The 18,989-nt window shown below is 42.8% G+C and overlaps 1 protein-coding gene across 1 annotated transcript in view; it reads left to right on the plus strand.

Moving 5' to 3' along the window:
* The first annotated feature begins 5,713 nt into the window (after positions 1–5,713).
* Positions 5,714–18,989, plus strand: part of ZFAND3 (zinc finger AN1-type containing 3) — a 146,394-nt gene continuing 133,118 nt past the window's right edge. The window contains exon 1 of the mRNA XM_081854227.1: positions 5,714–5,989. Within this exon, the coding sequence (XP_081710353.1) occupies positions 5,919–5,989 (71 nt within the window). The 5' untranslated portion in view covers positions 5,714–5,918. The remainder of the gene's footprint in view (positions 5,990–18,989) is intronic.

Raw genomic sequence — 18,989 nt, forward strand, 5'->3', positions numbered from 1 at the left:
ATACAATATTCAGAAGAGACAGCTGGATAATACTGTATGGTTCTAACAATAACTGGAACCAGGTGCAATTCAGAGCACCTCTGCCTAATCATACAAACACAAAAAGGAGAAAACCTTTCTGCTACAAAACACCCCCCCCCAAAAAAAACCCCTTCTGATTTTCAAAAGGCACTCTAAGGGCTCCATCTGATCACAACCACCAGAAAGACCACTTGCAAATGAACTGTAAAACTGGTCAGCTGTGATGTCACAAAGGCTCACTTGGGGTACTGAACTGTGATCTAGTCTGCAGCTATTATAGGCTTTGTACAGACCACAGCTTCACAAAGACTTGGAGACTCTTGTCACAGCTGTATCTTACTGTCTTTTGTGGGTGTGCCTCCCATCATAGTATCTGGTGCACCACACATTTATGAAAACTCTTTGAGCAATGTCACGGACAAGCCTAAAGTAGTTCCACAGATGTGTGGCCCGTTCTGCTGTAACAGACACACGCCCACATTGCTCTGTTGTACAAAAACCTTTAAGAAGCAACATACTTCCTGTCCACTCCCACACCTGGAGTATAGAACTGGTAAAGTTTTTATTTTTAATTTTAATTATCCAGAGATGAGTGGTTATTCACATAAATGCTAATGTCATCATTTTAAAAGGAAAAATGTGCATGGCTATAGTTTTTCAGGAACATTTTCTTCTTTTAATTCACAATTCTTTGGACAATATGTGCTCCTCTTTCAAATCTTAACACCACAATCTTATGCATGAATTATCATGGGTAGTTTCCAGAGTTACATGGGACTCACTTCCACAAATTTGAGATTACACACACACACACACACACACACACACACACACACACGTTAAACAGGCTTATCAGTCTTCTAATCAACTGACTTCAATGAGCTCCCTCTCCCTTTCATTTTTACAACTATCATTCTACTCAAATAAAAACTGACTAAGAATTAGCGCTACTATAGTGATAAAACAAGTAATAGCTACTATTTATTCACAAATGTAATTGTGGGAGAGGAGGAGTGAGAGCTCTGGAAGCTTCCTGGGGCCCTGCTGCAACTTTCTGAGAGCATAGTGAGGAAGGAAAATCCACTAGGTCTGTGAGTGGAAAATATACTGTCATACCTCATGTTACGTTTGCTTCAGTTTGAGCATTTTCAGGTTGCATCCCGCGGCAACCCAGAAGTACCGGAAAGGGTTACTTCCAGGTTTTGCTGCTCGCACAGTCACAGAAAATGACATCACGCACATGCGCAGAAGCGGAGATTCACGACCCACGCACACACAGACGTGGGTTGCGTTCTGCTCATGTTGCAAACGGGCCTCCGGAACGGATCCCGTCTGCAACCAGAGGTACCACTGTATATTAATAAATGGAGAACAGGGAATGACAAGTTTTCCCTGCTCACCATTTATTCCCACCCCACCCCACCCCTGCGTGTGGGGTTACAATCACATAAGTAAAGTGAGTGTAAGCTGTGGATTTATTCTGTAGCGCATCCCCAGCTTAACGACTCAGGAAAGGTCTTTTTTGCTGCCTCGGTATTTCCAGCATTACTGGAAGTATCAAATGGCTTGCATTTAAACGTCCTCACCAGGCCTGGTTTGCTTAGTCATATGTATTTCATAGTACCCTGACATGCAAAATTTTAACAGGCCTATTTCCAACACAAAGATAAAGAGACAGAAAATGGTTCATTGGCTTTCTTTCTTTCTTTGTTAGTTTCCTAATGACTGCTGTTAAACACACATGAGCAGGGTTAGTTTGTTTCCCCCTCAAGCTGCAGTTTTTTTAGAAAATGGTCCTAATGAGCTCCCATTTCATGCAGGAGCTAGTGACAAATGTTTGGATTTGATATCCCGCTTTATCACTACCCTAAGGAGTCTCAAAGCGGCTAACATTCTCCTTTCCCTTCCTCCCCCACAACAAACACTCTGTGAGGTGAGTGGGGCTGAGAGCCTTCAGAGAAGTGTGACTAGCCCAAGGTCACCCAGCAGCTGCATGTGGAGGAGCGGAGACGCGAACCCGGTTCCCCAGATTATGAGACTACTGCACTTAACAATTACACCACACTGTTCATTCACCTATTCATCTTATTTATGTGGTATTCTTATACACTGCTTTTCATCAGCAATGCAATTTACAATTAGGTTATCAGATTTTTTTCAATGAATCTGGGGACACAATCAATCAATCAATATTTTTTTTAAAAAAGAGAGGAAAAAAGTTATTAAAAAAAATAAAGAATTAATATCTTCTCTTCTGTAGTCTCTTCTGTTACACGGCCTTCCTCTGGGTCCTGGCCTTTCTTGAAGCACTAGCCATGCTCCCCCCCGTCCCTGCACTGCGATCCCCTACAGGCTTACTCGGAGGTAAGCATTAGCAGAAACCCCCTCCTCCTACTGCTGCCCTGCCCGCCTGTCTGGGCATTTCCTGTGCAGGCATTGCCCGGAGGCCACCCATCCACGCCACAGTGTGCCCAGTCAGCGGGCCCAGGGCAGAGCTGGCGGCGAGCGAGTGGGAGGGCGCGCTTGGGCTGGATCAGCTCGTCTCCTGCTCGCCTCTCGTCTGTGATGGCCAATGACATCTGGCCAACAAGCTGAGCCGCCACTTGCAAGTCGAGAAGCACAATGGCGAACCTGAGCAGCAGCTGCAGCCACCCAAGCACCACTTGGAGACTGAGACCAAGCCGACGGCCTTGGGCAGCAGCGCTGACGGCAAGCTGAGTGCCAGGTTGCAGTGGTGCACCAAGCTCAACGACCCCGCGCTGCTCTCCCACGGCGGCGGCGCCCAGCACTGCATTTTCAGCCCCTGCAGCAAGTCCCCATATGATGTGTCTTGTGCGCAACACATCATACGGGGACTTCCAGCAAGGCAAAATGGCGGGCGCCATGGCAGCGGGCAGCTCCTGAAGCCAGCCAGAGCCAACTGTGCTACCAGGCTGGCTCTGGGCTGCTGAGACTGCCGCTGCCACTCCCACTGCCACGTTTCCTGGGGACATTAGATGAAATCCAGGGACATTCTGGGGATGGAATTTGTCGGGGGACTAATTTGCAAATCTGGGGACTGTCCCCAGGAAACGGGGACGTCCAGTAACCCTACAATAAGTTATTTTTTTCATCTGCCGATAATGCCTTTTGCATTCTACAGTGGTACCTTGGGTTACATACGCTTCAGCTTACATACGCTTCAGCTTACAGACTCTGCTAACCCAGAAATAGTACCTCGGGTTAAGAACTTTGCTTCAGGATGAGAACAGAAATCGTGCAGCGGCAGCAGGAGGCCCCATTAGCTAAAGTGGTGCTTCAGGTGAAGAACAGTTTCAGGTTAAGAACAGACCTCCGGAATGAATTAAGTACTTAACCCGAGGTACCACTGTACATACATAGGAAATCAGACAGACCCATCTCTCTACGCTACAGTACAAATGGACACAAAATTGGTATCAGAATCTGCTGGTTACCTGAAAGTGGCCATATGAAAGAAACTTTAATGGCAGATTCAGGTATGAGACTGAGGAATGTCAAGAAGTTAAAATTGAGTTTAATACACAAAATGGCCTACAACCTTCCCCTCAACTTTCTTTTCTTGGAATAAAGGGCATGTCTGCTCCACCATTTGCTCATAAAGAACTTTTAATGTTCCTCCTTGCAGTGGCGCATATGGAAATAGTCATGCAATGATGTACTGCTTTGGGCTTGAACACTGAAGCACATGGAGAATAGTCCTGCTTGAAAAGCTGATATGTCAAATTTGTAGGACCAAAGAGAATTCTAACCCCCACCTATTCTATAATGTGTGGCAACCACTTTTGGATTATATCCATTGAGAAGACTGTGTGAACTGTAAGAATCTGATGTGATATTTTAAGCAACGTGGTTAATGTGCTGTTTGTTATTTTATGTGTGAGGTGCAACTTGAAAATGAATACAAATATTGTTTAAAAAGAAGTTCACGTCTATATCTATGGCTATAAATGTAGTGGTTTTCTATTTAACTACATATATTAATTAACATAGCAAATTAAGGCCGATTGTGTTATCACTGATTACTTTTGTTGTGAATGATCACTGTGTTTATGTTGCATACTTTAAACTCAACCACTTAAGAGATTTTCTTTACAATTGGCATGCAAATTCTGTTGAATAAATGCATAATAATCTCAGCCTATATTTTATACATTCCATAGTCATTTTACTCCAATGTTTAAAACATTTTAAAAGTCAGTATTGCTACCTATATGACTTATTAGTCACTTACTGCAAGAAATCTCTAAACAACTTATTAAAAAGTTAAGGCACAAATGTGTAGCACAAAACTGTAACAATAAATTTCAGTAACACCATTTCAATAATCCATAAACAGACCCAGTGGAACCCCCCCTCTGCAGAATATTTCATCAAATGGGCCATTATCAAGCTAATCATAATCCATTAAGTTTTAGCTTAGTGCCAGAAAGATGGTTTATGATGGTGCCAGGTGGACCCTTAAATAAATTTGTTAAAGTGGTCCTGGATTCTTCATTCTTTTAGCAGCTTCAGGTGTTTTAATACAACATTAGTACTAATGGGGGGCCTTGCTTCTGAATAATCACTCATAGGATCACATTCTACACCTATTTTAACACCTGCAAAACAGAACCTTTTCCATGTTACTCTTTTTTAAAAGAAATGTTATAAGATCCGGTACCACAAAGCTATCACAAGGCACCAGCCAAAAGCTGGTTTAATAATGGGACGGGCGCTTGTAACTTTAACAGCAGCAGCACAATACAAAATTTAGGTGCAGCACGTACAAGCTGGGGGACCTCCGCCTCCACCTGGGGTTTGTTTTTTGTGTGTGGTTGTTGCCATCACGCCACTTGGTAAAGGTGCATTAAGTTCTGTTTAAGGAAAAGAGGAGAAAGCTATCTATGCTGGCTCTTCCTTTTAAATTGGGGACTATTATCAGCGCAGCCCCTACAAATGTTTACTCAGCAAGTAAATCCAACACACTTCGACCCGGTTTACTCGCGGGGAACTGTGCATAAGCTTGCAGCCTGGCTCCTCCAACCCTCTCCCTCCAGTGCGAAGGCTGAGGAGAGGGAAGGAAGCAGCCGCGAACAACGCCAGTAGGGCAGCCCCAACAGGAATTCCCGGGATTACTCCTGCCTAGACAGGGAATTCCACCAGCGCGGGGGAGGGGAAACTCCTAGGAGTGACTCTTTACTTCACGCTTACTTCCGGGTTTCTGCTCACCCGCATGCGCAGAGCCTTATCTGCCTCACCCCGGACTCAATCTCTCTTCAGACCGTACCATTAGCAGATGATGGTGCGGGGGATGCCCGGTCTTTCCCCAACCACTCTTCTCGAGCTTATTCGCCCCTGGAAGATTTCCTCTTTAAAGCTGTGGTAACACGAGCCTTCGTTTCAGCTCCCCGTTTCGGCTTTGGCCTCCCCACCCGTCCCCGGCAGCCCCCCACCCATTTCCGGACGTTGGTACACTCCTCTCCCAGCAGATCCTGTGGCCGGGCAAGACCACCTCACTCGCCCCGAGGGGGAGGAGCCGAGGGCATTGTTGGGTCAGGGGGCGCGCGCCGCCCGCGGGGCTAGCGTGTTGCGGGCCCGTCACAACCCCCCGGCAGCCGCCGCCCGCCGCTCAGTGTCACCTCAAGCACCACAGGGCGCGGCCGCCTCCTTTTCCGCCGCCGCCGCCGCCGCCGCCGCCGCCGCCTTCGCTTCAGCTACCCACCCGCCCCGCCGCTGCCGCCGCAGTGGTAGCGCCCGACTCCAGCTGACCGGCCTGGAATCCCGGCTTCGAGCCCCGGCCTGGACCCTCCGCCTGGAGCTGCCCCTTCCTTCTTCCCTCGGCCCCGGCCCTGAGATCCGCCGCTGCTGCGGCCGCCAACGCCGCCGCCGCCGCCGCCATGGGAGACGCCGGCAGCGAGCGCAGCAAAGCCCCCAGCTTGCCGCCCCGCTGCCCCTGCGGCTTCTGGGGGTGAGTACGTGGTCGGGGAGGGCAGCGGGCAAAAGGGGCCAGGCCTGGCCGGGGCTGCCGGGCTGGGGTCTCTCCGCTCCCGAGGGCCTGGCTGGGTGGCTGGGGAGGCCAGGCCGGAGGGGAAGGGCTCGGGGAGGGGAGCCCCTGTTTCTCGGGGAGGTCGGGCGCCCTCTTTCCACTCCCTTTCCCCCACTGGAGGAAGAGGAGGGCGGCCCTTCTCCTCCTCCTCCTCCTCCTCCTCCTGTCACTGGGATCCCTTCCCGAGGCCTGTGACTGCCTCGGCTGCATCACAGTGGCGGGGGAAGCCGGGGGCTTGAAGGCCTAGTCGCACTTCCTGCCAAGCGGGGGTGGGGGCTGGGTGACGAAGAAAACCCACGATTTATTTCATTCTTCTCTCCTCTCTCTACGGCGGTTTGATCTCGAAGCTGTTTTCCCTGTTTTCCCCTCACCTCCTACTCCTTTCCTGCTTCTTTTTTTTTTTTTTTTAAGCGTGTGCCATGTAATTTTAATTCTCAGGTATCGCAGTGTGTCCACTTTACTCTTATATACTCCTCCCCGCCGCCCCAGGTGTGGCATCTATGTGTGGTCTTCCTCGTTGGGGATAAGAAATGGCAAGACAACTTTCCAAAAGGGTGTGGCTTTTAAGTCCTTGCTTCCAACTCTCCTCACATCTGCTTCTCCCATTGCCCAAAGTTAACGAGAACCTTTGTTCCAGTTTTGTGACTTTCAGAGGAATAATACTGTAATGGCACAAGCTGTGTGGCGCAGTGTCATCAGATCCAAAGGAACTCTTCCTTCCTTTTTGGGGTTAAAGGCAAAAGTGGTAATCTTGCCTGTGAGGAGCTTGTAGGCCACTCCTGTATAAAGGTTATTCCTTTTGGCCTATGTAAAACTAGGATAGCCATGCTAATGCTTGTGGTGGTGATCTTGATTTCTAGTTTGTTTGTTTTTTTGCTTTTTTAAAAAAGGAACATGGTTTCTGAGGTTAGCTGTAGATTGTCTGAATTAGGAGCTATGGACTAAAGCAGGAATGGCAAAACTATGGCTCTCCACATGTTGTTGGGCTAAAATTCCCATTGCCCTTGATCATTGGACATGCTGCCAGGAGTTTGGTGTACAAGAACAACTGGATGGCCACAGTTTTCCACTCACTGAAATAGAGGCATCCTGCAAAAGGAGAAGATTGAATGAAAGACTTGGTTGACTTAGTTATGTGCATTGACAATAATTTACATCGTATAGCAGTGATGGCCAAACTTGGCCCTCCAGCCGTTTTGGGCTACAACTCCCACCATCCCTAGCTAACAGCACCAGTGGTCAGGGATGATGGGAACTGTAGTCCCAAAACAGCTGGAGGGCCAAGTTTGGCCATCACTGGATAGCCTGTCTGAAGTCAGGCTGTACATATAATTTCACATGTTAATTATGACAGATATAAATACCATGTGTGTATATGTGAATTCAATAAAGCATTGTATATTTGAGTGAATTTTATAGTCTATTCTGCCTTAAGCATGTTAATGAAGATAATGAAGGAGTTGAGTGTTTCACTCAGCATTTGAATATTGGTAAGCTTTCTGAGCTTGGTGTTTTGTTTGTGTAAGTAGCCATTCAACCTGAATCAAAGCTTTTGTGCAATCATTTTTAATGTTGCCTATTGATATACCACAAATAACATACATTTGTATGGGACAGGTAGTAAACATGAATGTGGGTGTATAGCTTGAGAGAATGTAGTGCCTTAAACATGGCGCCCTCAAGAAAACGTGTTCTTCAGTGAAGGGATATGTGTAACAAAAACTTACACTAAATAAATCACAGGAAATCTCGGCAGCTGTCAGGCTTACTGTACCCAAATACAGTGGTACCTCGAGTTAAGAACTTAATTTGTTCTGGAGGTCCGTTCTTAACCTGGAACTGCTCTTAACCTGAGGTACCACTTTAGCTAATGGGGCCTCCTGCTGCCGCCGTGCGATTTCTGTTCTCATCCTGAAGCAAAGTTCTTAACCCGAGGTACTATTTCTAGGTTAGTGGAGTCTGTAACCTGAAATGTCTGTAACCTGAGGTACCACTGTAACCTTAAAAGCTGGTTGTCAGGTTTTTAAATAATTTGGCAAATTGCAGGATTTAGGCAAGTTTATTTTATTTTAAAAACTTGGAGGTCCTTTAATATATACTTCTTTAATCTATATGCAGTGGTCTCTTGCGCTATACACATAAGAATGGAAGAATAATTGCTTATTTTTTGCACCCCACTTTAACTTTGCCCTTCATAGTTCTTTCACCTTTTATCCAAAATTTTGAATCATGTGCTCTTTGCTTTTATTTTAATGTTCTTTCAGTTTGCATTGTTTAACATGGACATACAGAAGAAGGGCAGTTGGTTGCATTGACTTGGAGTGCGTATGTTAAATTTGGACAGGCTTTATATTTTTAAGTTAACATAACACTTAATCTGGATACAAACTAGTTTTAGCAACCAGAAGTTTTCTCCCAACCACTTTTGCTCTTAAACTTTGCACAATAAGTAATAAAGAGAACCAAAAGAGAGTAGTCAACAGCAGTGCATTTTTATCTGATTACATTTAATTTCCCAAAATCATCTCCAGCAGTATGGTGGCCTACATGTTTGCTTTTCCTTTTGTGTCTATCTCATTGCGAAAGTTTCAGTTATTTTCTTCACATCCAGCTTAATATCTGAAACGTTCAGGAACGCATTAAAGTGCAGCAATCTGTATACAGGCTGAGGTTCCCACACAGTTGTGTGCAAGCCTGAAGTGGCAAGCTACATTATAAACTGGTCATTCATCAGTGGGAACTTCAAGGCATCCTCCAATTCCATGTGCACTTCTTCCTGCATACTGTTTGATAGTATTTCACCTGTATTTTAATGTTCCTGTATCCATTTATTAATAGCAGTGTTGAATAGTGATATTCTTGTAGAGGTACTGTTGGAGATTCATACTTCAACATTAATAATAAGTAAAATTATTATTGGATTTTCTCTAGTTTGTATATACATGTTTTATGGTAGCATTGTTGGCCATTCTTTCCCCCCACGCACACAGACTATGTGAAACTTCTGTAGGACATCACCAAGTCTTGCTGAAGTGGTCATATATAGTAATAATAATAATAAGTGTTCTGTTTATTCCTTCAATTAACTTCATGATTTTTGCAGAGGCATTGGCTAGGTGGCTTTTTTCTACTTGATCCATCTCAGCGAAGTGCTCCCTGTGTTTCTTGTTTTTATTTATTGTATTTATACCATTTATATCCTCCCCACCCTCCTCCTCCTTCTAAGGTGGTTAACTGTCAGGAGAGTTTTGAAAGTAAAAACAAAAAGTTTCAGGGTCTAGATATCCAGGGCAATACTGAAATGAATGTTTGAACTAGTGCAAGGATTAACATTAGTGCAGCAGAACGTACCCTCCCCCCCCCTTTGCCCCTGTCCCCAGATTTGCTTTGGGGGGTTGGGAGAACCCGTAGAGCGGATTAGGGGTGTCTGCTAGAGGAAAGGGGGGATGTTCCATCACACAAGAATTACATTCTTCTCAGCACTATGTTAACAACACCCCTTTTTTCCCATATCAGAATCTTAGAACTTTGAATCATTCAAAATGATATAACAACCACTTTGATCTACTACCACCTTCTTGAAACCCTCACTGGCATCCTTATTTTACTTTTAAACCATTACAAACGCTTCAGGTTACAGACTCCGCTAACCCAGAAATAGTACCTCGGGTTAAGAACCTTGATTCAGGATGAGATCAGAAATTGCACTGCGGCAGCGGGAGGCCCCATTAGCTAAAGTGGTACCTCAGGTTAAGAACAGTTTCAGGTTAAGAACGAACCTCCAGAATGAATTAAGTTCTTAACCCAAGGTACCACTGTATCTCCCTTTTCAATAAAGAAAATGGTGAGCAATTTGTTTTGTCTTTTAATGGCTTGCCTTCCTTTTTAAGCACAATTAACACTGTTTCTGTTGTCTGTTAACTGTTTAATCCTATGCATGATTACTCAGAAGTTATTCTCACTGTGTTCACTCATTCACACTCTTGTAAGTGTTTAGGATTGTAGCCTAAGACTATTGCCCAAATTACCACTCATCTCACAATTTGGTTGGCTGAATGCCACTTTTAGCTGAACTGAGGAATGCTGACGGTCAGGCATCAAGACCACATACTTACTGTCTACCTGGGTTTTGAAAATACTCAAAGTGAGTTCTGTTTATCAATAGTATCTCTCAGGATGCATACTTTAGAAGGGAATGTTTAAGGAGTGGGGAGAAACTTCCAAGTGAGACCAGATACCTTTAATTGCTCAGATTTCTGAGACTGGCTTGTTTACTTGTGTGTTTCTGAGGACTTAAGACAGAGCACAGTCTCTCTTGGCACTTATTGCAGGGCCTATGCCTGTTTTCAACCTAAGCCAAGCCCCAGAATAGCATAGTTCCAGCTATATAAACATGCTTTTCCTGTGGTACATGGCATGGCTGCCGTATTTCAAGACTGGCAACATAGCCAAGCTAGCATCTGAGGAAGAAAACAAAATTTGGACAGTCCTAAATTCTAGGGCGGGGGGGAGTTTACTGAAGTATCCCTCTAAACAAACACCAAGTTCAAAACACGTTTGGGACAAGTTCATCTAAAAGACATATTCAGACTTGTACTTGAATTGTTCACTCTCCTCATTTTTCTGTGTGCACGTGTCTGCTTGCCTGATTGCCTTTTCACCAACTTGGTTGTCAGCAGTGGACATTTTTCTTAAGCCTGGATTGCATATCCAAAGGTGTTTTCAAAAGTACTCTTGTATTTACTTGTAGAGAATGGGATGTGTGTAGAGTTTTCAGCAATCAAAAGGAGTGAGAAAAGGCTTGTGGGCTTTGGCATTTGCATTGAGGTCTTTGTCTTGAAGACTTCTTAAATTCTTTTCCAAGCAATTAGTATATTTCAGGACACTTTGAGTTAACTTTCTGAATCTAGCTTTTGTTTCACAAAGAAAAAACAGTTTATTTAGTCTTGAATATGAAAAGACTGTTGTTGCATTTGATGATGCAGCTGAAATTCTTGGTAATGTTTGGGTCTAGTACCTGCCAAAGGTTACTCTTTGTAGGGCAACACAGTGGTATTGTAAGGCAAATGCCTAAAGGCACACAAATAAATAGGTCTTGCATGCAGAAGTATTTACTCTTGCTTTTTGTACTAGGTCTTAATTTGGAATGTATTTTAATTGGATTGGTTTTTAAAGTTTCTGAAATGCATCCGTGAAAGTAGTATGAGTTGTTCCAATGCTGCCTCAAAAGAAACATTTTAAATAGTCAACATAAAACAAAAAACATTTTTGTTGCAGTTAGTGGTGGAAACTCTAGTGCAATTACTCTGGCAACTGAAGTACTACCATTTTAGTACTACTGTAATGGTGGCATTACAGAAGATGAGAGGGAAGGGAACAAATGTTTCTCCTGTTACAAATCGTGGCTCACTTTTGTTTGAATGGCACGGTGAAGCTGTTTTGTACTTGGACATGAAAGGTCACTGGGTAACCTGTAGCCCTGGGAATGTCGCAGAGGTCTAAGGTCAGGCTATTGAATTTGAGTATATCTGGAAACAACTGCTTCCTGAATAGCTTATTTCTCTTTCATGCAATAAATTTTATTTAGAAGAAGGTTTAGAAGATTGTTAACTCTTGTGAATGGCCTAGCAGAATATCAGATATTTGTATTGCATCTGAAACTTAGGGTTCAGCTGTACCAGATCCATGTGTCGCCCAACCAGCTATGTTGGTAATCAAGTTACATAGAATAAGGGTTCTTTTTCTGAATTATAAATAAGCATATAATTGACAGTGTTCTGTAAAAAAATATTAATCTAGGAATTTGCAAACTATGGTTGTACTTTGCAGCAGTCCAATGCTTTATATCTCTCGTGAGAAAGGTGTGGGGTCTTGTATGTGACACCATATTCGGGTTTGGAGATGCTTCTAATCTTAGTGGAACTACAAAGTCAAAACTCTATCCAGTTCCAAGCTTCAGCTTTCTGAGGCTGTGTAATATTGGAAAGAGCTCTGCCCTTCTTCAGGCTCTGGAGAAGAGTAGAGCTCTTAACAATAAAAAATACTTGCTTGGCAAGCCCGTGAACAGCCTACCATTGAAGTTTCCGTGTGGATGTCACTTAAATCTACAAATTTGGGAAAGTCAAGTGGTCCATTGTCCTCCAATTCAGGATTAAGGAGTAGTAAATTTATATCAGTGTACAAGACTATTCTTGATGTGTGAAACCAGAAGAAACATTTGGTGGAGAGGGGGCCACTAGGGGCGCATCAGAATATGGCTGACAATAACATCTCTCCAACCCACACGAGGTAATTTGGAGACTGTGATGGGAGTAATAGCCTCCCTACCCCCCCCAGGATTGGGGGGGCTGCCCTTGCTGTGCCCTATACCACCCCCGAATTTGAGGGGATGGGGGCACTAGGCAGAATGCCCTTCTGTGGATATTGGCACTCCTGGACGCTGCCTCTGATCCGCGCCTCTAGCTGCAAGAACTTCAAAAGAAACGATTAGGATGAAGCGAATGCACATATTTCAAGGAAGGAGGGGGAGTAAAGACTGCTAACAGAAGAGGTCTCTGATAAACGAGACGAGTCGGAAGAACAAGAATTAACCAGATGAAGACACACCAAGACTCGGTATGGCAAAAGGACTGGATGGGGGCGGGGGGAAAAACTTTCCTTTCTTTCCTCTATGTGATTAAGCAAGAATCCCCCCCCCCCAAAGTCAGAAATGTCATTTGAAGGACTTAAGCTGTGGATTTATGTCTGTGAGGAGATAAACTTTCTAACCAAAGCATGCTTTAAGAAGAGCGTGGAATGTATAAGGGCTTTGGAATGACGCAGTTAAAAATACCGTCGCCATATTGGGAAGTTCTGTCGGAGGACTTAAGTCTGGGAGGAGAAATAGAGAAATAGAGCTGTTTTTATATTGTGGGTGAAACTTCTCAGAGGGACTTAAGAACGACAGTTCTGTGATTAATGATGGAAAGAGCGATGTTATCTATGAATGCGATGATACATGGAAACCATCTCGATTTGAGGATTAGATGAACGGAAAATTCACACAGGATTATTATTGGTGTTTATCGACTTAAGGAGATTATCAGAAGAGATCATAAAGAAAAAAGAGAAAATATACGAACAAGATGAGATGCGGAAACAGCAAGATAAGACTGGATAGAATTATGAACTTTGTTTGGATTGATTCGGACATTAACGCAATAGCAAGAAGATGATCAGAATCCCCCTTTGGGTCTTGAAATATGGGTCCCCTCAACAAAATTTAAAATTCGGCTTTGTAATTTGGAATTTATGTGATGTGATGTGATGTGATTTGATTTGATTGGTCGGTTAATAATTTTTATTTATTTAAAAGAAACATTTGGTGGAAACTAACTGATGCCCTTGAATTCTTGGGATGGCAGTTCTTGAACATTCCCATCCTCCCTAGAGTCCCCAGTGCTCCATGAAAATTAGTGTTAGAGTTGACAAGACTCTCCAGGACCGGGTAAATGGCATCGTGAGACATCAGAAAATACCCAGTGTTTGAGCTGAGTAGGCTTCTTAGGGATAAGTGTGAGATTGGTGCTACCTCTGAAAAGGATCCGATCTTTGTGGATACAGGCCACACTTCACTCAGCAAGGAAGCACAGAGCATGATCTTAGATGTTGAACTGACACCTAGCATAGTTAAAATGAATGAAAGAAAAACAGCTTAACAATCATTGAATGAATAACAATCATTGCAGTGATACATTTTTTGGCAGTTTTTTGTGGAGACATTCCTCTGTTTTCTAAACAAGATTCAATAAGAATCTGCTGGAAAACTTTAGGTTCGCTATTTGGGACTGCAGCTGTTCCTTCACTGAAGTTTTGGGTGCTTGTACTTTCTTTCTAATATTGTTTCAATTTCTGTTTGTCGTTACAGAATCAAGTATATTGTGTGCTTTGTTTTGCTTTAACCAGAGTAGAATTGTCCTCTTTCGACATTCAAATGAGACTGGAATAGGCAGTTGAATTTATTTGTACCTTTGAGGAAATGGAATTAATATAGTGGTGAAGAATATGAACTGGGAAGGACCTTCTTTTGAAATGTGTAGTTTGCATGCAAGCTATAGTTCTCATTTGATTTAATCAATTATTCACCTCACTAAGTAGCCTAAGCTACAAACATGAGTTTGACCAAACTGCGGGAGGCAGTGGAAGACAGGAGTGCCTGGCGTGCTCTCGTCCATGGGGTCACGAAGAGTCAGACACAACTAAGCGACTAAACAACAACAACAAGTAGCCTTAGGCCAGCTTTTTCTAACTTGGTGCCCTCCAGATGTTTTTAATTACAACTCCCACACCTTTAGTCAGAATGACTAATGGTCAGGGAAGATGGTAGCTGTAGCCCATAATAGCCTGAGAGCACTGGTTTAAGGAAGGTCTCCACTGCAATATGGATGTAATATGGACCTACTGTTCAGGGTTACCATAAGGTTTACAGAGTGGATGTGTCGAAAGTTCTTTGAACATTCTAAAGTTGTTTTTAAGGTTTCTGATTTCTAAGTTTGGATTAGTTGGGAAAGCTGCTACACTTGGCAGATTAGCAAAATGTATGTGCAGTCTGTAGGTTGATAGGAAACTTGTAAAGTATAAAATTGGGCTATTGGTAAGGATTTGAAAATTTGGAGCCAAGATAGAGCTGTGAACAAGAAAAAATGAGTAGTCAGAAGAACGTTTGCTGACTGCTACAGACCAACCTGGAGCTGTGGAAAGATGTTTATTTTAGCTATAGCCAAATTTTGAAGTTATTGGGTTCTTAATGTTTACACACAATTTGCTAATCATAATTTATAACAGATTGTGAACTAGTAGCAATAATGATATAACTTGCTAGTAGTGTTCTGCTGCTTAATTTTTCTCAAATCATTCCAACTGAGATACTCCAAGAAATAAGAAAAACTAGGGAAAAGATGACCAAATCGTATGCATACTTAGTTTGTGAGCAATTCCTGTATAGAGAAACTTACACCTGAGTAAGTATGGAGCGGATTGATCAGCAAGACCCGACTGACACCCAGGAATAAGCTACTTCAGGGCAGACCAGAAGAGAAAATTATAGAGCATCGCTTGTTGCTACCTCTAGCTCCTACCTAAAAGAACCCCAGTGTTTCATCAAGGATTTATAACCCATCCCGGACAACAATAACTCCTCTGCTAAGCTTTGGATAGCACGCCTGTTCTTGCTTACAGACAGCACCCTAACCTGAAACAACTGTTCACCATCAAGAGGGCCCAGAAGGAATCAAGCCCAGGAACCAAATCCTGCAACAAACCTGGGTGTCAATTCCATTCCTACTTCTTCTTTATCAATACCATTGCAGGACATGATAATGTTGGGCACAGCACCAGCTCATTCACCTGCTCATCATAAGATGTAATATTGGTCATCAAACATTACAGTGCCCTTCTGCATTCTGCATAGGACAAACAGGCCAGTCCCTGCATAAATCAATGGATACAAATCTGAGATGGTAGTACTTGAACAAAGGAATTTTAAAAGGATGCTCCAGGGTGAAACTGTTGAATTACAAGAATTTCAGCTCTGTTCATCTTGTTCTGAATAGAGACAATGACTTCCTTTCCCACTACAGCATTTAGTTAACTCAATATAAACAAGTTGGTTGGTGATAAGACATGCAGCTGTACCTTGCATGCATAATACATTCCTTCTCAGATTGAATTGTCATCTCCTAGTTTCGCTGCTTGCAACCTCCCCCTTCCATCACCATGTGTGTGCATGCGCACAACTGAGGATCATACTTCATAGATGTGATAAAGTGGACTCTAGCTTGTGAAATCTTACGTCATAATAAAACTGGTTATTCTGTTGATTGAGAGTGACCTGTTATAACTGTTAGACATTTAAGTTGGCCACCACTCTTGTACGTGCAGGTAGGACTATTAGGAGTTCTAATAAAATCTTCAGTGACAGGACTTCCCCCAGCACAACCCATTATTTGTATATGTGCATTCATTCTCCTCTTGGGTGTCCCTTCAGGCAAAAATACACTGTAGTCTCCTTGAGCAACTTGTATTGTGCTAATAATCTAATAGCCAATTTAAAACTAGTTTGCTACCAGTTGAAGATCTTGGTCTTTCACCTTGCTTACCTTTTGCTGCACATGAATTATAAAACTAAATATTGATATATTAATTCTTAGAACTGTACTTGCTTGCATAAGCCTATTCACTTGGGGGAAAGTGCTAACCCTTTCAAAATTAAGGCTGCTGCTGAAGAAGTGCTGATATAGTGTGAAAGCTGGGCTTGAATGTGGAGGTGTTGCCTAATGTTAGTGATATTAGCAAACAATCTAAAATGCCATTGGTTCAAAATCTGAGAAATGTTAGACATGACTTTGAGCTGTGAAAGACTTGCTGTGATGAACTTATTGAATTACAATAATAAGTATGTATAAAAATACATAGCGGCCTGGATTCCAAGTATATGATTATTTTTGTATGCCTAAGAGGGCATTCCACAGCAGCCCCTTGTTGCTCAGCAAGCAAGTTGAGATTCGGCTAGTCTGCGAGGTTAGAGTCCTTATAGAGACAGTTGCCTATCTATGTTACACAAAAGAATTCCAATCACCATTCTTCTTGTATTTGTCTCAATCATGGGAGATCAGTTAGATAATGTCCATTTCACATGACGCACTTATTGTCAATAATCTTTTCATATGAAAAGGGCATGCTTTCATAAAAAAACAATTAGGTAAAATCCAGTAGAACAAGCTTCTACTTGCACAACAGGGCCTGTCTCTGTCCTCCCATGGAGCCTGTAAACTCTACTTTAGAGGGTTGAGGGACCCTCCTGTGCAGATTTGCAGGGGATGTGGGAAGAAGTAGAGGAAGGATTTTGCTCGCTGATTGCATTACGTTTTGCAGTATTTTATATGCAACCAAAATAGGCTTAGCTTGTTTTTCATTTTATCTTAATTCAAAAAGCAGGTTTTTTGTTGAATTAATACTTGTAAGAGGACTTTATGTAATTCAAAATAAAATCGTATAAATGTTGTTGACATGTTTTTTCTAAGAACTTCGAATAATATGGTTTTGGGGCCTAATATTGAAGGTCATAAGAGTTGGAATTTAAACCTTATGTATTTGTAGTTTGCCAGTTCTCATGTATGCGGGAGATTACTGGAAAATGTACTGCCATTTGAGGAGTTCACAATCTGTGCTCATTGTAGGGGCCTGGCTCCCCATCACAACCACTTGATCTTCTGTCTCATACACTTTTCCTTGTCATTCTGCTGCTATTCTGTGGTCACATTGCTCGTAGTTTTGGTGAGAGGCTCAGAATACTACAAACACCAGAATAGTCAAATTGAGATGAAACAAGGCAAATAAGTTTATGAATAGATTATATGTTTTTCTTCAGAAGGTGTGTGGTAGACTTTTGGATACAAACTATGAGTAGCCTTGCTTGTAGTTCCTTCAAGAGTACTTTAAAGCCCATGAGTTAAGTTCATGTAATCTCTCTTGCAGTGATGAGTGTTAGTTTTATCTGAGGATGTTTGTTGTGTAAATTGCTCTCAAATCACTCTTGACTATGAAGGTACCTTCAGTCATACCAGCCTCCCTACACCTTAACAGGCAGCCCTGTTCAGGGAAGTTTTTAACGTGTGATATTTTACTGTATTTTTGGTTTCTATGGAAGCCGCCCAGAGTGCCTGGGGAGGCCCAGCCAGATGGGCGGGGTATAAATAATAATTTATTATTATTATTATTATTATTATTATTATTATCCACTTCTGAGCGGCCCTGCTTATGTGACTGCCAGTGAGAGTATTCAGGTTGGTGAGCAAGTGCTCTCTCAGTGGTGGCCCTACTTTTGTGGAACTCTGCTCCAAATGATACCAGATTGTTATAGTTTTATATACTGCAATTGTATATGCTTAGCTTATATATATTTCTTTGCTGCTGTGTGATGATTTTTATTCTGGAAAGTAGGATATAAAATAAAATAAATATGTTGCCCTCTAATGTTCCTGTGGCAAGTAAAAATGTTCCAACGTGGATGGACGCAAAGTGTCATTTCTGCAATTATAACATGCTGAAGTCTAATGGGGGGGGGGAGAGAACAATCCAGTTTTCCAGTTGCAGTTGAGTGTGGGAGAAGAAGGGTTACTATGCTGGCAGAATGTACAATGTATTGTATGCCTACCCAGCCCACCAGGGGATATACAAAATAGAATAAAATCCCAGATTGTAGCCACACACACCCAGCACCCATTCTTCTGCAAATATTTGGGTTCCAAGTCATTTAGAGCTTTGTAGGGCATTAGTAATACATTGAATCAGACTTCATAGTACACAGCAGCCCATGCAGAATTTCTTAGGATGAGTATTGCATGATTCCATCTTACTTCCCCAGATGCCACCCTGGCAGTTGCATTCTGCACTTGGTGCTGCCTCTGGACCATGTTCAAAATGTGTTGCAAGCAACCCATTTTCAAAGCATGAGTTAATGATACTGGGCTGTCTTTATGTCAGCACATTCATGGTTGTGATAGAGCAAATGTTTAAGGGAAAACTAGTTTAGCAACTTTTAATATTTATTTCTGATAGTAGGCACAATCCATAGAGATAAGAATGCCTAAATTCTGCTGAATTGCCCCCATGATTAATGGATCGTTGGTGACATAACAGTTTAACACTGGGCATCCTCATTTGCAAACAAAAGCTTTAGCATTCTGCTTTCATTAATGTGGAACATGTTTGTCACCAGTTTAACCCATATGGAACAATGGGCAGTATCCAACTAAATAGATCCACTAGTGCAAGGACTTTGGGCTATGCAAAGAAACTTTCCCTCCATCTCCTTTCACTGCCCCCCTAAATTTGTTCTAGGGGTTCCCACAGCCCCCTTGAGCAGATTTGGGGAGGGTGCAAG

Source organism: Podarcis erhardii, assembly GCF_964252035.2.
Source record: "Podarcis erhardii genome assembly, chromosome: 3".
Taxonomy (NCBI): domain Eukaryota; kingdom Metazoa; phylum Chordata; class Lepidosauria; order Squamata; family Lacertidae; genus Podarcis; species Podarcis erhardii.